This window comes from Mesoplodon bidens (assembly GCF_964165515.1).
Source record: "Mesoplodon bidens genome assembly, chromosome: 3".
Lineage (NCBI taxonomy): Eukaryota > Metazoa > Chordata > Mammalia > Artiodactyla > Ziphiidae > Mesoplodon > Mesoplodon bidens.
The window spans coordinates 173617178-173637005 of NC_138178.1; the positions used below are offsets into that span (position 1 = coordinate 173617178).

The window sequence follows — 19828 nt, forward strand, 5'->3', positions numbered from 1 at the left end:
TCTCGCGCCCAAGTTCCGTTAGCAGGTTCGGTTGCTTCCGAATTCCCTCTCTCCGACGGGATGGGCCCTCTGATGGGCTCCTCCTCCCTCACGCAGTGACCGCTGACCCGCGGGGAGGGGCCAGGAGAAGACTGGCGGCTCGTTCCACATTTGAGAGCTCTACTTTCTTCTCATTGGTTGACAGGCGTCCCTCCGGTCGCTTATTTCCAGTCCCGGACGCAGCGCGATGACGTAGCTTCCCCGACATTCCACGTCCAAGATGGCCGCAGTCAACAAGGAGAGACGTTGCTAAGGGGCTTGCCTCAGGCGAGGGGTGAGTGACCGACGGACCGCGGGCAGCGCCACTCAAGTCCCGCGTACCTGGAGGTCGGATTAGGGTATGGCCACCTGCCTCCATCCGCTGGCGGAGTCTCTCTTTCCGGATTCCGCCTCCCTCCGCTACCCCCCGGGTGCAGATCGAAGTTAGCGGGCGACGGCGGGGCCGCGAGACGCGTTCCGGGAGAGGCTCTGAGGCGCAGGAGCGGGTCAGGGAGGCCGGCGCGGACGGTAGAGCAGGTAGCGACGCTCCAAGTGAGGGGCGGTTAGGGTTCGGGGACTTTCTGGAAGGTGGGGAGAAAGGGCAGGGGTCTTATGCGCGCGCACGCTCAGCGGTACAACCGAAGACTACCCACGTCTTTCCGGTTATTTCGCAGTGTGTCGGTCCCTACCTTGGTAACGCCTGAGACTTTGGGTATCGTTCCACATCTGGGGTACTCTGACTTCGGAATCTGAAGACCCGTGTAACAAGGGTGGGACTAGGAATGAGGAAAAGGCACTTCCGCGGTTAGTTTCGTTCTTGCCGACACATCGCGCTTACCGAGCCTGTCCTGGGTTGTTTGGTTTGTTACCAGCGGAATTGTTCTTTAGAAGGTTGAGGCGTAAGGCAAGAGGATATCTAAAAGCTCTCAGACTATTCCCCGCACTAAGCATGGTCGGTAGCACTCCCGAAATTTGGCTTGCCAGTCAAACGGAGCTTTCGCTAAATCTTCTGACGTTAGGAATGGCTTCTCACAGCATTTAGTTGAAGGTGGCCATTTTTATGTTTTTAAGGTAAACTTGATAATGCTTGTGTATCGTTAAAGATACCTAGCACACTGCCTTGCAATTCTGGCGCTGGTTAAGGTTAGTATGAATGATGTTGCTAGAATGAAAACTCCAGGAAGGAGCTTTATATCCTCAGCACCTAGAGCACTGCCTGACAGATAGTAAGCTCTCTTCATTGCTGAATGAATGGATGGATGATGGTAATAGTTGCGGTATTGATAGACATTTGGTTAAGATTCTTAGTGTTCTTAGATGCCTGCCTGTTAAATAATCTTGACTATGAATGTAATAGTTATCCAGGCTTGCTTTGTTTCTTCAGAGTGACTACCGTTGGTGTCTAATTTTAGTTTTGTTTTGGTTTTTTTTTTTTTACTTTTGTCTCATTTTGATTATCTTGTGATGCTTTGTTGAGAAATATTAGTTGATTCTTGCATAAAGCATGTTAAACATTTGTTCCATTTTGAAAACGCAGTTTACACCAACAAACAATAAAGAAACATTTTAATTGCTAATGAGATCGTTAAATCTTAAATGCCATTTCTAACATTGAACGTCATAAAGAAAAACAATGGTCATAGTTTTGGCTTACAAAATAAATTGTTCGTTTCAGGAGATTATATTTGAAAGCAATGAGAGTTTGCTAAGTATCTAGAAGGAAAAATATTTTGTTGTCTCTAAAACTAGGTCAAGACAAAATCAAGAAGGATTAAGTTCAAAGTAATTGAGGAGATTATAAAGAATATCTAATTGGATTACATCTAATTCTATTTTCAGGGTCAAATAAATGATGTACCAAAATACATGCAGATAAGATTGTGAAATTATTGTTCATACGTTTTGAGGAATCTTAAAAGTGCAGTTAATGATAGAAGACTGGAGTCTGATAAATGTGTCGGTTTTTGCAGAGAGCAGTTAGGTGGCTTTGGATGCTAGAGCTTATTAGTAATCTGTTTTAGAGTCTTGTTGGGACAACAAAAAGAGAGCTTCTAAGTACTTGGGAAAGAGGGCTCATACCCTCAAACCAGCAGAGCTTCAATTTAAAAAACCCAGGTGACACAAATCATGTTTTCTTTTGTTATAAGTTTACTAGACTGGTGGTGGGTGGGGGGTTGCTAGACATGAGTCCATTTAGGTTTCCTGAGGACACCGAACATAATCCCTCTTCCTATCCTAATAGACACAAGAGAGAAGTACACTGGGTAAGGTCCGGTTAGATGGATATATGTCCATTCAAATTACCAAACCCCAAATGTTGGTTAATGGGTTGATGTCAACCTGAAGAGAGATCTTTAGAGATAAGTTGCAGGGCTCTGGCCTTGCCCTTACTCTGGTTAGCACTTTTTTTTTTTTATTACCAACTTTAAATATATGAGGCATGCTTCTCAAATTAATAAATGCGCTCAAAACCTGTAGTGATAGTTAGCCAGTATGTTAGATGACACTCAGGATTCAAGAGTTCTCAAAGGCTGAAATTATAGACCAAAACTAACAAGATGTAAATTTGCCAGGAATTATTAAATTTATCAAAACTTAGTTGTGGGGCTTCCCTGGTGGCGCAGTGGTTGAGAGTCCGCCTGCCGATGCAGGGGACGCGGGTTCGTGACCCGGTCCGGGAAGATCCCACATGCCGCGGAGCGGCTGGGCCCGTGAGCCATGGCCACTGAGCCTGCGCGTCCGGAGCCTGTGCTCCGCAACGGGAGAGGCCACAACAGTGACAGGCCCGCGTACCGCAAAAAAAGAAAAAAAAAAAAAGTTTGGGTTTCCCTGATGGCGCAGTGGTTGAGAGTCCGCCTGCCGATGCAGGGGACGCGGGTTCGTGCCCCGGTCCGGGAAGATCCCACATGCCGCAGAGCGGCTGGGCCCGTGAGCCATGGCTGCTGAGCCTGCGCGTCTGGAGCCTATGCTCTGCAACGGGAGAGGCCACAACAGTGAGAGGCCCGCATACCGCAAAAAAAAAAAAAAAAAAAAGAATAGATATTTCTACTTTGTATTTCCTCGCTTTTCTTATTTAGATACTAACATAGCATGTATGCTTTCCTGCACCTTGCTGATCCTGGAAATTTCTCTATACAAGTACTTAAAGATCTTTCTCAGTCTTTTTTAATAGCTACATGGTACACATTTGTGTTAATGTACCATATTATTCAACCAGTGCCCTAATGGTCTTTCACGTTGTTTACAGTTTTTGCTGTTATAAACAATACTTTGAATGATCTTGTGCACCTGTTGTTTCATATTTGTGATCTTATTGTCAGAGTAAATACTTAGAATTGGAATTGCTAAATCAAGGAGCAAATGTGTATGTAATTTTGTTAGATTTTGCCGAATTCCCCTCTGTGAGAGTGGTTCCACTTTGTACTCCCACCAGCGACATAGGAGATTACCTGCTTCTCCCTGGCCTTGCCCACAGAGTATATTGTCAAACTTTTGGACTTTTTGCCAATCTGATAGGTGAGAAAACATATCTAGTATGACCTCTAACTCCCAGCTACCTTCATATTTACTGAGCATCTGACTGGGAACTCTTCATACACACTGAGGCTTTAGTTAACCGGTCTCCCCCAGGCCCCACCCGTTGCCCAGTTCAGTCACACAGAGTGTAGATTAGTTCAAGAAGATGACTCTTCTCCAGGTAGTACTTAATTCCTCCTGTTGGAGGGGACGTTTCTCTTTAGAGCTCCCAGGTGCAAGGAGGAGAGCGGTCAGCCCTCCATGTCACCTTTCCCCCCAGCAATGAGGCGGCACACAGGAGACGTTAGGCTTCCAGAGTAGCTGTTTTCTTGACGAACCAGACCAACCTGGTGCTAGCTACCTCTGTTAGAACCCTTTTGCCGCCCTGTATGAAAATGTCTATTCTCTGATCCAGTTTACAAACAATTTCCATATTATAACGGCCTCTAGGTGAGAGTCCTTATTTTTTGTTTTCTTTTCTCAGCATACAGCTTTTAGAGAATCTCTTCATTCTGAATGAAAGAGAAGAGGATGAGAGAGCAAGAAAAATTTAAAGGAACTCCTTCCTTCCCTTGTGGACCACCTCCCTCCATCCTTTCTCCCCAGATCACTACACCCACACCCGATGTACATTGCTCAGTTCAGTGGCTTGTGCAGATATGAATTCATCCAGTCTGGTGGCTTTTCTAAGTGAAAGGACCTAAATGAAATCAAGTAAACTAAAAAAGGGAAAAATTTGACTGGATGCTGGATGGAAGAAATGGATAATTTTGGAGCATAAATCTTTTGGTGGGGGTTAGGACCGACCTGGGTTTTACTGAAGAACAGAATCTAGACCAGCATAAGGGAGCTGGGCCTAGTGAAAAAAGGCAGAAGGAAATGAGACAGGAAAGCTCCTCCTTTTAAGCGATGAAGTTTGGGATTTATCATACTGTGGGTCACTTAAATGTGAAATTTGTGTTTGGAAGTGAGCCTGGGCTTCTAACTACCAATCAGTAGTGCTTCTTCTATTGAAAAATTTTTATCAAGTACAAATCTGTGATCGTAGACTGTTTATAATGATTGGGCTTATTTAACGTGAGGTATCCCTTTCCAACATTCCTGCTTCTTCTCTTTCTTTTAGGATTCTAACATTTTCAGAAAGTCTGTTGGAAAGAACAAGTCTACTTCAATAAATGAAGGAGAATAAAGAAAATTCAAGCCCTTCAGTAACCTCAGCAAACCTGGACCACACAAAACCATGTTGGTACTGGGATAAAAAAGACTTGGCTCATACACCCTCTCAACTAGAAGGACTCGATCCAGCCACCGAGGCCCGCTACCGCCGAGAAGGGGCTCGGTTCATCTTTGATGTGGGCACACGTTTGGGACTGTATCCTGATTCTGGGATCTATGATAGACAGACTCCCCACCACCACCACAAATTAAATTAAATGCTATAGACAAAAGACCAAGTAACATCCCTGACTAAAGCAGCTCTTAATTAGCTTTCTTATTTAAACGTTACTTCAGATTTGCTTGGCTCTGCAGGGATTTTCTATTTCCTTTTTATCGTTTAAATGTGTAGAATTAGCCTTTGAGCAGGCGGCCACCAGGATGGAAAATAGCACCCAGTGACCTCAGTTGAAGTATTTCTAAAGGATAGTGAAGCCCTGCCTTATTAAAGCATAGACTTCAGCTTGTACCAGAATTCCGACGCCCGGAGATTCCCATTCACCTGCTTTGCCACTGATAGTGTTTGCTTTCCCAGTGCTGTTGTTGTTATTGTTTGCCTTTATTGTTTTTTCCACATTTAACTAAGACGTAAACTGTAAAAATTCTTGGCCAAAGCCCTTAACCAGAACAACAGACACTATGATACCCTGGCAACTGGAATAATTTATTTTCATCGCTTCTATATGTTTCATTCCTTCAAGCAATTCCCAAGATATGTAAGTGTTTGAATTTTATTATAATTTTCTATCACATGTTATTATTTCCACACAGTTCAGTGGACAGATTGTAGTCTCCCTTTTTATTTTATTTTCCAGGAAGTATTTATTTTTGTATGGTACATATTATATATAAACAAAATCATATATAAACAAAAACAGTCTAAACTTTGTTTTTTCCCAATTAACTGTATTAAAGTATTTTTAAGTTTTTTATCTAGTCCAGTGTGAACCATAATCATATTGTACTTAGTGTGAAAATTTGCTTCCTTGTTACTTTTCCCAAGATAAAATTGGCCTTACAGTTGAGACCCAACAAAGGCCAAGACGGCATAGTAGTTCTTTACGCCATATCCGTTATTCTTCAGTTACTCCTTAAGACATGGACTGTCGTATGCTCTGTGGCAGAGTCTGCCTCAAGTAGCTTTCAGTCCAGGGTAGATGGTATGACAGGTACAGAACACACTGTAGAGAGTGAGGCCATAGGAGAGGTGCAGAAGGAAGGCTGTAGCATTCAAGGGAGAGATTCACTACATCATAGAGGGATCGAGGAAAGTGCTGGGGAGGAGGGGCCAGCACTGAGTGAAGCCTTGACTGTAAGTAGGACTTACCCGTGCTGAGACGGGACAGAGCAGCAGTCCTACAGAACGCGGCGTGAGCCAAGGCCTGGCGGAGGCGTGCACGGCAGCCAGGAGGCCTGGCGGCAGGAGGGGCACGGTGGGACCCTGGGCGGTGAGGTAGACTGAACCAGACCATAGCAGGCCTTGCATGCCGGACTAGGGAACTGTGGCTTCAGTAGGTAAACTGAGGTGATGGAAGGGTTTCATGAAGAAGAAGAATTAGATGTAACAGGAAGTTAGTCTGCTGGGGGTCTTCCTTTTGCTAAGATTTTACTTAGTTTTGTACACATCTCCCTCATTAATTTGTGATGTTCTAGGGGAAGGGGACCGTGCCAGGATCCGCTTTGTACCCCGGCACAGGACCTCACTGATGTCTAACTTGGTCAGGATTCTGTGAAGGGAGGGGCATGTAGGAGAGACTGGAGCGAGCGGGCAAAGAAAAGCTGAAGGTGGAGCAGTGAGAAGATCGCAGTGGCGTAGGAACTGGACCAGGAGCCGGGCAGCGTGAGGAAGGAAACAGAAGGTGCGGGCAGTGGTACAGAGGCGAATCCCAGAGGACATGCGTTCGGGTGCACCAGTCAGGGAGTCAGTGTCTTTAAGATCGCAATGGGAAAAGAAGAGTGTGTTTCTGTGACTTTTTTCCCTTTCCGGTGGCTACTTTGTTTACATGGCATTTTATTCAGAAAACTACATTTAAAATAATTTGTGAAGCCAAATGGGGGGGCGGGTGGAGTATTTGTATGTGACATTTCCTTCAAGATTTTAGAGTGTCCGAGTGTTTGCAAATGAGAAAGAAGCTGGTAGGAGAGTGAGGGAGCCCAGTTTGTTGTGAAGGGCCAAAATGCGTTTTCTGTTTCTGTGTGAGCTTTGATAACAGGATCTCAGAAGCTTTTGTCTTCCTTTTAGGTGACAGGAGCTTGTTGTCTCTTTCTGGCTGGGAAAGTAGAAGAAACACCAAAAAAATGTAAAGATATCATCAAAACAGCTCGTAGTTTATTAAATGATGTACAATTTGGCCAATTTGGAGATGACCCAAAGGTAAGAGTCATAACTTCCTGCCTTCGGGCCTTGATTCCTCACAACAGCATTATGATAGAGTTCCTTGTGTTGACAATGGCTGTGGCCCTGTATCTGCCAGTCCCCTGTGTCCCTAAGAGGACTTATGCAGAAGGTATTCTTCCTTGCTTCTGTGAGAAAGGAGGGGAGATAACGTAGCCTGCACTTAGGTAGCATCTGTTAACGTGCCATGCTGGGTTGTGAGCCCGTTAGGGGCAGTAACACATAGAACGTGTGTGAGCAAAGTGCTCTCATGGCCCCTAGCACTCCTAGGCCCAGAAGCAGTCTGGCTTCTTGGGTTCATCTCCAGCTGGCTTCTGGGAAGACAGAATGTACAGATGCTGGATGTACAAGTGTGTCTACGTGTGCTGTGTGTCTTTTGCTTCCCAAGAGTGGTGGAAGGTGTTAACATTTGCAGACACCCAGATTGATATACTATCCATCCTGTCCCTTCCCCACAGCCCCTGCTAATGTCAAGAAATGGTGGTCAAATAATTGTGTACGTGATTTTATCATGTTCTAAAAAGACCACTTTCGGGTCGGTGGCAGCTTTCCTCCTCCGCTGTTCTTGTCAGGGTCCCCCATTGTAACCATTATGGCGCTTGCGAATTAGCCTTCATAATGTTTTCACGGCTCATAATTGGATAGATTTTAACCAGATAATCACACAGAGAACATTCCTCTTCTCAACTGTAGATCTGTGAGAGCTAAGACCCTGTCTCTTTTGCCTGATACCTAGTGCAGTGGCTGGATAGAGTAGGCATTCAACAGGTACTTGTTGAATAAATGACAAACTAAGGATGTGGGGAGAAACTCGGAATCACAGTCAAAGCAGAACTAAGCCAGACGAAGCCGTTCAGCACGTCCACGGCCGTTTTTCCTGGTCAGCTGTACGGCGCCGCCCCCCCGCCCAGCAGAATCTGCGTGCGTGTCTACAACATGTGCGCCTTCCAGGACGTAACAGGCCCAGAATGCTTTTGCACATAGTGTGGTTGTGGTTTGTGAGTGCTGTCAGTGTGGATAACTCTGTCCCTTGAACTTATTTATAAACCCATTCACCTGTTTATAAAAATGTGAACCTATGAGGAATTCATACTAACAGTGGTCAAAAATGTACTTTTATAAAAGTAACGTAGCATCAGATAGTGTTTCCAATACCCGTGGGTTTTTGATTTTCACCCAGCGGGGAGACAGTTGTAGGAATGTGTTGTGCTTTAGTCAGGCCTTGGTCACAGGGGCAGAGGGACCTTGTGGCTGATGAGCTGTGGTTACCCAGAAGGAGTCACAAAGATCTGGAAGCGCCGCAGGGCACGGGCGCGTGGCAGCAGCTGGCGTGTTCTGTCCAGGGCGCCTTTGGAGGAGTCCCCTTCTGCTTTCAGCCTTTACCCACTGTACCAACACATCAGGAAACCGAGATCCCGGCCAGGCACAGTGAGGCAAAAGTTCTGCAGCTCCAGGGCCCAGAAGTCAGGAAGAGGGCAACAGCCATGCTAATCAGGCTTTTAAGCCAGGCCAGCCTGACTCAGGTGGGCAGAGGGGCTTTGCAGCCTGCCCTCCTCTCTCTCATGTGCAGTCTCCCCAGGCATGACTGGATGTCGGGGCCAAAGGAAGGAACCTGGATCTGGAGCGGTGAGGACATTGTGGAAGACATTTTCCTCGCCGGAGAGGAGAGGAGGGAAGTTTGGGGGGAGGCGGCAATATAAGCAATTAGAAAAAATACGGTCCTGAATCATGTGCAGCTTTTTTTGTCTTACTTAGCTTTGCCCTAACTCTGTGGTTTCTCCCTGTTACATTAATTTCTCATGTGTTCAACAAATATTTGTTCCAGGCTCTGCATTAGGCACTAGACATTAACAGGTGGCAAAGCAGGCCTGGCTTTTGCTCTCATGGATTTTACAGTTGAGTGGTGGGACAGATTTTAATCAAATATTCAGATAGCCAGCTATCTGATTATGATAATAATCATAATCAGTGATAAGTGATAAATGCTATAAAAGTTATTGAAAGGTGCGGTGAGGGCATTCGATCTGGGAACCTAGACAGGTGCTCCAGACAGGAAGTATGGGGCTGAGGGAAAGTTCCCTGAGGAATCATGTTGGCACACAGACCTATAATTATTCCATTAATTGAGTATTTGAAACACAAAGGGAGGCCAGGCCTTGGGCTGTCTCGTAGTACTATATGGGCTACAGTCTGGACACTTGGTAAAAGATTGTTTCTAAATTTAAGGGATATGTTGAAACTTCTGGGAAACAGGTGGTGACAAAAAGGGGGTGGGGGGACAGCGTTAGTGGGATTTTTTTTGATACTGTGTGAAAACCTTAAGATTTTTAAAAGCTTTCCTGAGAGAACACTTGGGAAACAAGGGTAGAAAGACACTCACCTTGCCCTGTCGTTTGGAGTGACACTCATGGTAGAATCATCTCCACATTCTGTGAAGTGTGATGCCATCCTTTAATCTGAAAGCCAGTTATCTACATGGCTTCTCTGCCCAGAGTTAACGGGTTTACGCAGCTGTTAATGATGAGATTGTCAGTCTCTCCAAGGCCCTTTCTTCTTCGACTCAAACAGGTGATTGGGATTGTTCTTGCCACACAGAGCATCTTAATTGTATTTTACAATCAAGTAAAATTGTAAGTGCTCGGACAGGCTCTACAGAGGTTGAATTCAAGAAGTTGTTTACGGACATTAGTTAGAAAGTATAATAAAAGAAGAGATTCCATTTACAGTAGCAGCAGTAAAATAATATACCCAGGAATAAACCTTATAATAAATTTGTGGAAACCGTGTTGGGGCGGGGAGGCTTTAAAACTACTGAAGGACTGAAAAGAAGATTTTCATAAATAAATTTTTGATAGGAAGATTCACTGTAGTTTAAAATGCCCATTTCCCTAAATTATCCTGCAAATTCAGTGAGTTCCCAATCAGAACATCAGTAGCTTTCATTTTTCCTAGAATGATACTAAATAAAATGATATTAAGATGCAGGTGGTGGGGGGAACATGGCTAAAACAAGAAAGGTTTTTAAAAGAGGAATAATCATTGAACTGACCCTTCCAAATGTTAAATCTCTGATCCTGGTACAGAAGTAGACAAACAGAGCAGTGAACAGAAAAGATTGCGTGTGTGTGCACACGTGTGTGTGTGTGTGTGTATAGACAGTTCAGGATGTGGCTTAATAAAAGAGAAAATGATAATTTACTCAGTAAATGACATTGGGATACCTTGTTTCAGGTAGATGAAAGATTAAAACACAAAAATGATGTTCCTCCATTCTCTCTCCCTCTCTCTCTCTCACACACACACACACACACACACACACACACACACACACAATTCACTGTCCAGGTTTGCATGAAGCTGCCACTGTCATAATCTTTCTTGCTTAAAATTTTCAATGTAAATGCCTGGAAGACTGCATTTTTTTTAATGGAGGTCTGGAAGGAAACTAAAGTATCTATAAAGTAAAGGTCTATTTTGTAAAGGGGGCTCATCTGTATGGAAAGTAATAACATTTCTAAGAATGTTTACTTTGTTTCAAGTAGGTTTTAAAAATTAACTCTGATTGTTTTGTCTTCCTACTTTTAGTTCTTTTCAGAATTTATCATTGTCTCTGAGCATGTTAAAGGCCTGAGTGGGAGAGAGGGGAAAAGGAATGAAAAATAGTTGCTAAAATATAGCTTGAAGAGAGAATAAAAGGAAATGTCACTTTTTTAATGCTGTTTCAGACCTGTGATTGAAATTACTGTCTCAACATTTGTTATTTCATTTTTAGGAAGAAGTAATGGTTCTGGAGAGAATCTTACTACAGACCATAAAGTTTGATTTACAGGTGGAACATCCATACCAATTCCTACTCAAGTATGCGAAACAACTCAAAGGTAAGAAAAAACAGTTAAGAGAACTTTTGCATTCTGAAATCAGATCTTTATAATAATTTGATGACACTCAGATGACGCTTCTCAAAAGAGGACAGCAGAAAGTTCAGTGTGTGAAGTACCTAGGCCATAGCTTGCCAGACAATTCAGTATTATAGCTGTTAACGCTGTTTCCTTTTATGTATAAACAGATTCTGTCATCCAGTTGCCAAGTGATATGAGGCAGGAAAATGAGTAAGGATTTTTTAAATAGCCTAATAAAATCAGCCTTGGAGCCAGGTTTCCCATAAATGGTGGTTCAGTGTAGGTCATGCAGAAAGCGAACAGAGGTGGGACGTGGGCCCGCTCATTTGTCCTTGTTTCCCAGGCAGAAGCTCTTTGCTGTGTATTGGGGGTGGTGCTAAGCACACAGTAGGCTTTAAATAAGTACTCGTTGCTTCTCATGCATTCTTTTTTTTTTTTTCCTTTCTATTACTAATTTGCCTTTTCTTCCCCGTTTCTAGGTGATAAAAACAAAATTCAAAAGTTGGTTCAAATGGCTTGGACATTCGTAAACGACAGGTACATGGGTTCAAATGTTGGTTTAATTATGGTGTTTTAAAATAGGTAGGGACTTTATGTGTCATCTAATCCAAACCTCTTATTTTGTAGTGAGGAAACTGACTTGCCCCAGCTTAAGGAGCCAGATAATGGCAGGCTTGGGGTCAAAGTCCAGGTCATCTGCTTCCCGGCAGAGGGGATACCCTGCCACATCACGGTGGTATAGGATGCTGAAATCTTATCACCGGTTTGAAACATAAGTCCAAAACAATACACCAGAGAATTTTGACAAGTATATACTTAAATCCATTTCGTTTTGCAAATTGCAAACTATATATTTGCAACTTTATACTTCCTTGTAATGGTTGTAGAGCCTTGATGTTCTTGGAGCTGAGAGATCTAAGGAGGTGCTGGATGGGGAACAGAATGCCCGCGAGTGGAGCTGCCATCATGTAAGGAGATGGTTCAGTGCTAGGGTTCCAGCCGTTTGAAGAACTTAAGCATTTTCATTTGTATTTCATGACATAGCAATTTTTTTTTTTTTTTTTTTGCGGTACGTGGGCCTCTCACTGTTGTGGCCTCTCCCGTTGCGGAGCACAGGCTCCGGATGCGCAGGCTCAGCGGCCATGGCTCAAGGGCCCAGCCGCTCCGCGGCATGTGGGATCTTCCCGGACCGGGGCACAAACCCGCGTCCCCTGCGTTGGCAGGCGGACTCTCAACCACTGCGCCACCAGGGAAGCCCGACATAGCAATTTTTGAATGTGCTGGAATTCTGATTTTTTAAGGAACAAATTAGTAGCTATAGTTAAAGTAACTTATCTCAGTACGTTTAGAAGACGAAAAACTTGCTTCTTTGTAATACTTTATTTGATCATGTGTAGGGAATAATAAGCAAACTGACATTTAGATATGGCATCTAATCTCCATGCATTGGGTTAATCATAAACGTTTGCTCATCCAAGTCAAGTCACCTCTTTTTCTTGTTGAACTAGTCTCTGCACGACCTTGTCACTACAGTGGGAACCAGAGATCATAGCAGTGGCAGTGATGTATCTTGCGGGACGTTTGTGCAAATTTGAAATACAGGAATGGACCTCCAAACCCATGTACCGGAGATGGTGGGAGCAGTTTGTGCAAGACGTCCCTGTGGATGTTTTGGAAGGTACGGGGCGTGCTGAGCTTTCTGCAGGTTGTTCCAGATTTAGATCATTCTTCCCTGTGAGGAAGAATGAGTCCCGAGAATGGATTCTCCCAAACAGGTACATGCAAACTATTCTTTAATTAAATTCTCTAATGTAATGTTCATTCTATCCAAACACTTAGTTTTGGTGAACTAAAAATGCACACCAGTGCTGTGCACACCAGGGATTGGTGAATTACAAATATGACAGCCACATATTGGCCCTTGTAGGGGAATCGCACCTGCAAGGGAAATGGGAGTATGTTTTTTTCTAGGTAGAATTTTATTTAAAATATCAATTTGTGGCAAATGTAATTGTTTCCTATCATTTAGACATCTGCCACCAAATCCTGGATCTTTACTCACAAGGAAAACAACAGATGCCTCATCACACGCCCCATCAGCTGCAGCAGCCTCCATCTCTCCAGCCCACACCGCAAGCGCCACAAGTGCCACAGTCACAGCCGTCTCAAGGCTCCGAGCCGCCCCAGCCCCCGCAGAAGGACTCGCAGCAGCCAGCCCAGCCGCAGCCACCGCCACCGGCCCAGCAGCCCAAGAAACCATCCCCGCAGCCTAGTCCCCCCCGGCAGGTGAAGCGCGCCGTGGTGAGTGCGCCAGGTTGGCACTGGTTGTGGCCGGCTTCCCGTGGCGATACCCCACCTGTGTGTGTTCCCCTTTCTGAGGCAGCGCACGGAACACCAAAAGCGGGGAGTGACACGATCCACCTCCCCGTCTGCCTGCCTGGCCACGGGCAGCCTGACAGCTGGCGTGGTCAGAGGACAGGTACCTCTTGGAGCCAGGACGGCTCTGTCTTCCTCCAGCCGCTGCTGCCTGTGTCAGGGCCCCAAAACGTGCCCGGGTGTAGTTTCCACATCTGCACACTGACTGCCGGAATAGGTGTCTCCCGTCTTTAAACGACACGGGGGTATTTGTAAAAGTTTCTCTGCATGGTAGCAGACCCTCCAGTGGAGGAAGCCGTACGTTGTGACACAGACCCCAAGGAAGCCCCGCGGGATAGGGGCAGTCAGCAAGCCACCCTCACCACGGATAAGACAGCTCGATGGAGGGTGCAAAGCTTAGTGCTCAGAACTCACTAGTCAGAAAAGTTAGTAATTCTGCCTGCTGTCTGATTTGAAAGGGGAAGAGGAAGGAGGCAGAAATGATCTGTTAGGTTTGCTCTGCAAGTTCAAGCCAAAATTAATTTTGTCTGAGTCCACGTTCTGGCTATGATTCTGTTCAGTGCCTGAATAATCACTTTTTCCTCACGGCATCTAGGGTCTTGGTTAACAGTTGTGCATTTTCTTTTGTAACAGGTTGTTTCTCCCAAAGAAGAGAACAAAGCAGCAGGTAATTTTATGTTCTTGTGTTTCGTTTTTTAGTTTTATATGTTGTTTATCAAGACTTTAAATTCTTAGTCAAAAATTCTTTCCTTTCAGATTTAGATTGGCCTTAAAATTTAACGTTAGAGCCCATCAAAAACTTTACGCTAGCTGTGTTGTCTTCTCTGTGTATTCCCTGACTGTATATTTTTGGATTGTACTTTAACAGTATCAATACAGAAAAAAAAAAAAATTAGTGACAATAAAAATGTGCTTGGTAACATAAGTCATCCCTTGGTATCCACGGGGAATTGGCTCTAGGACCCGCCTTGGATGCCAGAACTCTCAGATGCTTGGGTTTCATAGTCCGCCCTCCCTGTCCACGGATGCGAAGGGCCGACTGTGTATCAAAATATAATTAGGAAAGTAGGCGAACTGCTGCAGCAACATTTATTTTTGGAGGTTAGTTAAGCCCACCACAGTCGACAGAGTGAAGGGCCCCGGGCAGCCCCAGACTGAGCAGCAAGCAGCCGAGCGATGGGTAGAAAGGATGGGAGCCGCAGTAGGCGTGCTGCCCTGCTGCTTACGGGGGGCACACTTCTTTTAAACACGTTTTTTTCCCCATATTTGTGGAGCCCAGAGTTGATTAACTTGTTTCTATATTGGAAACTAACAAAGTGTGAGCAAAACCTGAAAGATCACAGAGGAGAAAACCAGAAGTGTTTTGTCTCCAGGTCAGCCCGTAGTACTGAACCCTGTGCTGGCACAGACCATGTTTACTCATTTCTGTTTCTCTGTCACTTAGTTCCAGGGTAGGAACCCAGTGAATTATTTATTGAACTATCGTGCGATCTTCAAGTTACAGTAAAGCTCCTTTTTCTCAGGATCTTTGGGGGAATGATGAGTTCATTACAGGGGAGATTGTTTTAGCTCCAGATGGGCAAACAGTAAGTGCGAGACACAGAAGAGGGGGCTGCACTCCGTGCCGCGTGGATGTCGGGTCAGCTGAGCTGGCGCTGTGTCTGCAAGAGGCAGAGACGAGCCCGGGTGGCCTTGGAGGGGGACTTGCCTTGAGCAACGAGGACTGACAGGGTGGAGCCTTCAGGCAAAGGAGCGGAGTGAACAGTGGGGTGGAGAATTTGGGAGACAACAGAGAGGGGAGTCTTCCTGGACTGTGAAGGGTGGAAAAGGAGTAGCTTTTGCTAGGACTGAAAATGTGCCAGCAGCAGGTGATAGCGCCCCCTGGTGGAGGATGGGTTCTGCACAGGCAGGGGAGCCACTGGAGGCGTTTGCGCAGGAGAATGGCACGGTCTGAGTTCATTAGAGAGAGAGTTCCCCTGGCAGCAGTAACGGCACAGAGGGTAGGGAGTGGGCAGGAGCCTGCGAGCCCGGCGTGAGACCTGGTGTTGGGGGTGCCTTGGGGCCTGGAAGCAGGACCCCACTGTGCTCTGGGTTGCAGGGGGCTGGTGAGCACTTGACAGGTGGCCTACTCCAAAAACACCACATGCCCTCAGCGCAGAAGACACACCGATCTCTAAGAGTTAGAGAAAAGAACATTAAAAATGTCATTAATAAAATTCTACATTGATTCCACATTAAGACGATAAAATTCTTGATACCAGTTTGAATCAAAGACCGTATTAAAATTAATTTCACCTCTTTGTACTTTACACCGTGGCTACTAGAAGATGTAAAATTGCCTGTGTGGCTCTTCTTATATTTCTGTCGGACAGCACTGATCTAGATGACCTCAGCTCAGCCGTCTGTGGGAGGGGCTGGAGGGGGGCGCCTGCGTGAGAGGCGTGGGCTGCTCGGTCTCGGGACAGGGCCCAGGAGCCTGCTCCGCGGTTTGGGAGGAGAGATGGAAGGCAGAGGCAGAGATCTCCAGCTCCTTTGCCTAGAGAGGCGGGATTTGGTCTCTGAGGAAGAGAATAGAGAGAGGGATGTCCCTGGACCTTGAATTCAGCCTGTATCTGGGACACAGGAAGCCAAGAACGTTGAGCAGTGCCAGAGCAGAGCAGCGTACGAGCCAGAATAAAGTGAGTTTCAGGAAGAAAGAACCAAACCATACAAGCGAGAAGATGGCATTCTTTTTTGATTGTGTGCGCACACTCTCTACTGTCACAGATGGAAGATGCTGGATGTGGCGTAGCCTGTCTTGGCGACTTAGGATTGTCATTGAGGATGCTGGTTACATGCAGCCGCTCAACCCTGAAGGGTGGGCTCCGTCCTCTGCCCCAAGCGGTCCCAACTACCTTGCTTTTCTGTCCGTTCACCAGCCTCCAGGTCTCTACTGACGCCAGTTCAGGGGTGCTGCTATAACTAGGAGTAAACATTTGTGAGAGAGAAAACAAACTTAAGGGTGCCTAGACAAGAGTTAAAAGGGGCCGGCTTCTCCTGGGAGCACTTGGGGGCTTTCTCGGTGCTCTGTGTGTTAGTGAGGACGCCGACGGGCACCACTTGGTAACTGAGATGCAGTCTGCTGCTCTCGTGTCATTGGAGGGCTCGTCCTGAGTGGTCAGGAGGAAGTCGGGCAGAGGTGGACGGTGGGCTGGCAGACTGTAAGCAGCGAGAGGGTTTTTACTTTCGGAGGAGGCGAGAGGCGCGGGGTGGCAGGAGCTGGAGGGGGGATGTATTTGTTTCATTTGTTTTGTTCTTTTAAAAGGGTGGTTTAGCTGGTGCCTTCCTCAGCTTCCCTTAAAGCCTTGGTCATATCAGCCTTTTCCCCCAGAAAATTCCTTAACAGTGCATTTTTCTTTTTCTCCTCTCTCGCTCTCTCTGACATACTTATTCTATTTGAAGAGTAGCTTTTTAATCTACTTTTTCTTTTCAGAACCACCACCACCTAAAATTGCCAAAATTGAGCCCCCTCACCCTCCATTGCCTCCAGCCCATCCACCTCCAGGTAAGTGCTGCCTGCAGGCAGCTGGGAGGGGCAGCTTTTCTCTCTGCCTTTTTGAAGGGCACACTTGGGAAATCCTGGGGAGGATTTATGGAAGAATTTCAGAAATTTAGAGAGACGTTAATGACCCAGGATTTTTTTAAAAATTGTTTTTTACAACCAGATAGCTTGAGGATGTGAATTCTAAGTATACCTGAATATTCTCTGACCTCTCGCATCCAGAAATGGTGGAGGATAAATGACTTTAGAATCAGTTTTAGGAAAACAAAGCCCTGCCAACTTAGAAACATTGTCGAGATCCGGGCAGATCGCTGTCGACCTTAGACTCCAGGCTCTCGCATCCACTTCCCGTCGGCAGTGTCTTCTGGGTACCCTTTGGAGAGTAAGCAGGTGTTCATGGAGTCATGGGGAGAATAGAGTGAAAAGGCCTTCACAGGCACACAGTGAACTGGGACGCTTCCTCAGCGTCATTAAAAATAGAGGAGAAAAGTTGTAAAGAACTTTCATTCTTCAGCTGTGGTGACACTTTGGAAGGTGAACTGTACAACTAGAGAAGGCAGGAGTTAGGGTGTGTGTGCCAGAAGGTGGGAGATACTCCAGCGACTTCTGAGCCTCTGGGGGCTTCAGCTCTTCCGGCCAGTAGCTGGCCGCCAGGGAGCCTGGGCGGGGAGCGGTGCCCCCGCCACCCAGGGCACGGGCCGGAATGCCGCTCGTGTGGGCCGTTGGGATGTCAGAGGCTGGCCCGGCGTGTGTTTAACTCCACGTCACTCATGTGACCACCTCTCAGGCGTCCTGCCAAATGCCAGTGCCGCCCACAGACGGTGCTGCGTCCTGGCCCTGGCCCTGGGCTCGCAGCCTCTGGAGGCAAGACGGGCAGAAAGAAGGGACCCCGTGTACTTTTGTACTAGAAAGAGGGCTGGGGGTCTGGGCGGAAGGGGCTCCGTGCGCGCCTGGCACCGCCCGTGCCTGGTGTGCTGGGGAGCGGGGAGGGAACACCCAGAGTGGCTGGAGGCGAGGTGCAGGGCCTGCGTGACGGCACACGAGCCGCTGGCCGCTGGCGTCGGGACACGGGCGCGGGCCGTGCTGTCTGGCCACAAAGGTGACAGCTGCTTGCCGCTCCTCTGGAAGACGGCCTGCGGTGCTGTGACAGGGCCAGGAACCCCCGGGGTGGCCGTGAGCTGTGGGGGTGGGGGGCTTCCCTGCCCTGAGGGAGTTGGTGGACCGCCCCCTCTACACGCACAGCCCCCAGGGGCGCCCTGCCGGGAGCTGTCCCAGAACTGGCAGTGGCCTGTCTCCCCTCTGCAGACCGGAAGCCACCCCTCGCAGCCGCCTTGGGCGAGGCTGAGCCGCCAGGCCCCGTGGAAGCCGGCGACCTCCCCAAAGTCCAGATCCCCCCTCCGGCCCACCCGGCCCCCGTGCACCAGCCTCCGCCGCTGCCGCACCGGCCCCCGCCCCCTCCGCCCTCCAGCTACATCACCGGCATGTCTACCAGCAGCTCCTACATGTCCGGAGAGGGCTACCAGAGCCTCCAGTCCATGATGAAGACCGAGGGCCCCTCCTACGGGGCTCTGCCCCCCGCCTACGGCCCGCCGGCTCACCTGCCCTATCACCCCCACGTCTACCCCCCGAACCCGCCCCCACCGCCCGTGCCACCGCCGCCAGCCTCCTTCCCGCCGCCCGCCATCCCTCCCCCCGCCCCTGGCTACCCGCCCCCCCCGCCCACCTACAACCCCAATTTCCCGCCACCGCCCCCCCGCATGCCGCCCACCCACGCGGTGCCCCCTCACCCTCCTCCAGGCCTGGGCCTGCCGCCTGCTAGCTACCCGCCTCCAGCTGTGCCCCCTGGAGGGCAGCCGCCTGTGCCCCCGCCCATCCCGCCACCTGGCATGCCCCCAGTCGGGGGGCTGGGGCGGGCAGCCTGGATGAGGTAACCTGGTGCCCTTTCTTTGTTTTTTAAAGAAAAGTTTTTCTAATTAACTTGAAAAGTAGTTTAAGTGGGTAAGCCGCAGGGTACCTTGTGTAATGCTAGACAGTTGCAGTATGGGAAGAAATGGACCGGACCCCCGAGATGAAATTGGGGTGGTCCTCCACACCTGGGGAGTGGGGACAGCAGCTCTCAGTGGAGCCCAGGCAGAGCCGGTTGTGACCCGACTGTGCGTTTGGTCTCAACCGGCGTCGTCCACGAGTCCTGCGCTGAGTTACTTTACACTAGTGAGAATGTTAACCAGCCATATTGGCTCAATAAATAGCTTCAATAAGGAGTGAATTTCCTTCTAGAAATCAGTGCCTATTTTTCCTGGAAACTCCATTTTAAATAGTCCGGTTCCATCTGAAGTCAAGCTGTTGTCATTGCTGTCATTCCATGATGTTCTCTCCCATGACACCTGTAAGTCAATTGAACCACTTTTTTGATTTAGAGATACTTAATCCTTTGCGTTTAAGTTATTTTGAAGGGGTTGACTTGCTGGATGGCTCTAGTCTTTTTCCTCCAGGAAGAAGGGGAGAAATGTACTTGGAAGTAATGTATGTTTACATCAATTTGCAAATTCCTGTACATAGAGAGATATTTTTTAAGTGTGAATGTAACAACATACTGTGAATTCCATCTTGGTTACAAATGAGACTCCTTCAGTCAGTTACCCAAATAAAATCAGTTCTGAAATGACGCCTTTGTTTGTTACGGGCACGAGGTGGGGCTCCAAGCCTTAGCAGCCCCTGGGTTTGCAGCCCAGCAGATCTTCTCCTTCTTGACCCTGGGGGCCAAGCAGCAGGCAGTGGAGGAACGCTGCCCAGGAGAGGCCTGGCCACCGGCCAGACCCAAGCCCCTCCCCGGGCAGTACCCACATGGGGCAGCCTCCCACATCCAGC

At 47.5% G+C, this 19828-nt stretch overlaps 1 protein-coding gene across 3 annotated transcripts; it reads left to right on the top strand.

Annotated features, from left to right (window-relative positions):
• The first annotated feature begins 40 nt into the window (after nt 1–40).
• Nucleotides 41–19622, top strand: CCNK (cyclin K). Of its 3 annotated transcripts, none has more exons than XM_081228170.1 (11): nt 41–377; nt 4658–4906; nt 5384–5465; nt 6992–7123; nt 10917–11022; nt 11523–11580; nt 12552–12721; nt 13073–13344; nt 14053–14086; nt 16892–16963; nt 18266–19622. In XM_081228170.1, exons 2-11 carry the CDS (start codon nt 4710–4712, stop codon nt 18889–18891), a joined length of 1749 nt encoding a protein of 582 aa, XP_081084296.1. In that variant the 5' UTR covers nt 41–377; nt 4658–4709; the 3' UTR covers nt 18892–19622. The 3 variants fall into 3 exon arrangements, with proteins under 3 accessions (XP_081084296.1, XP_081084295.1, XP_081084297.1); XM_081228169.1 differs by having other exon boundaries at nt 42–313; XM_081228171.1 differs by lacking the exon at nt 41–377 and adding an exon at nt 422–555.
• Nucleotides 19623–19828: the final 206 nt, after the last annotated feature.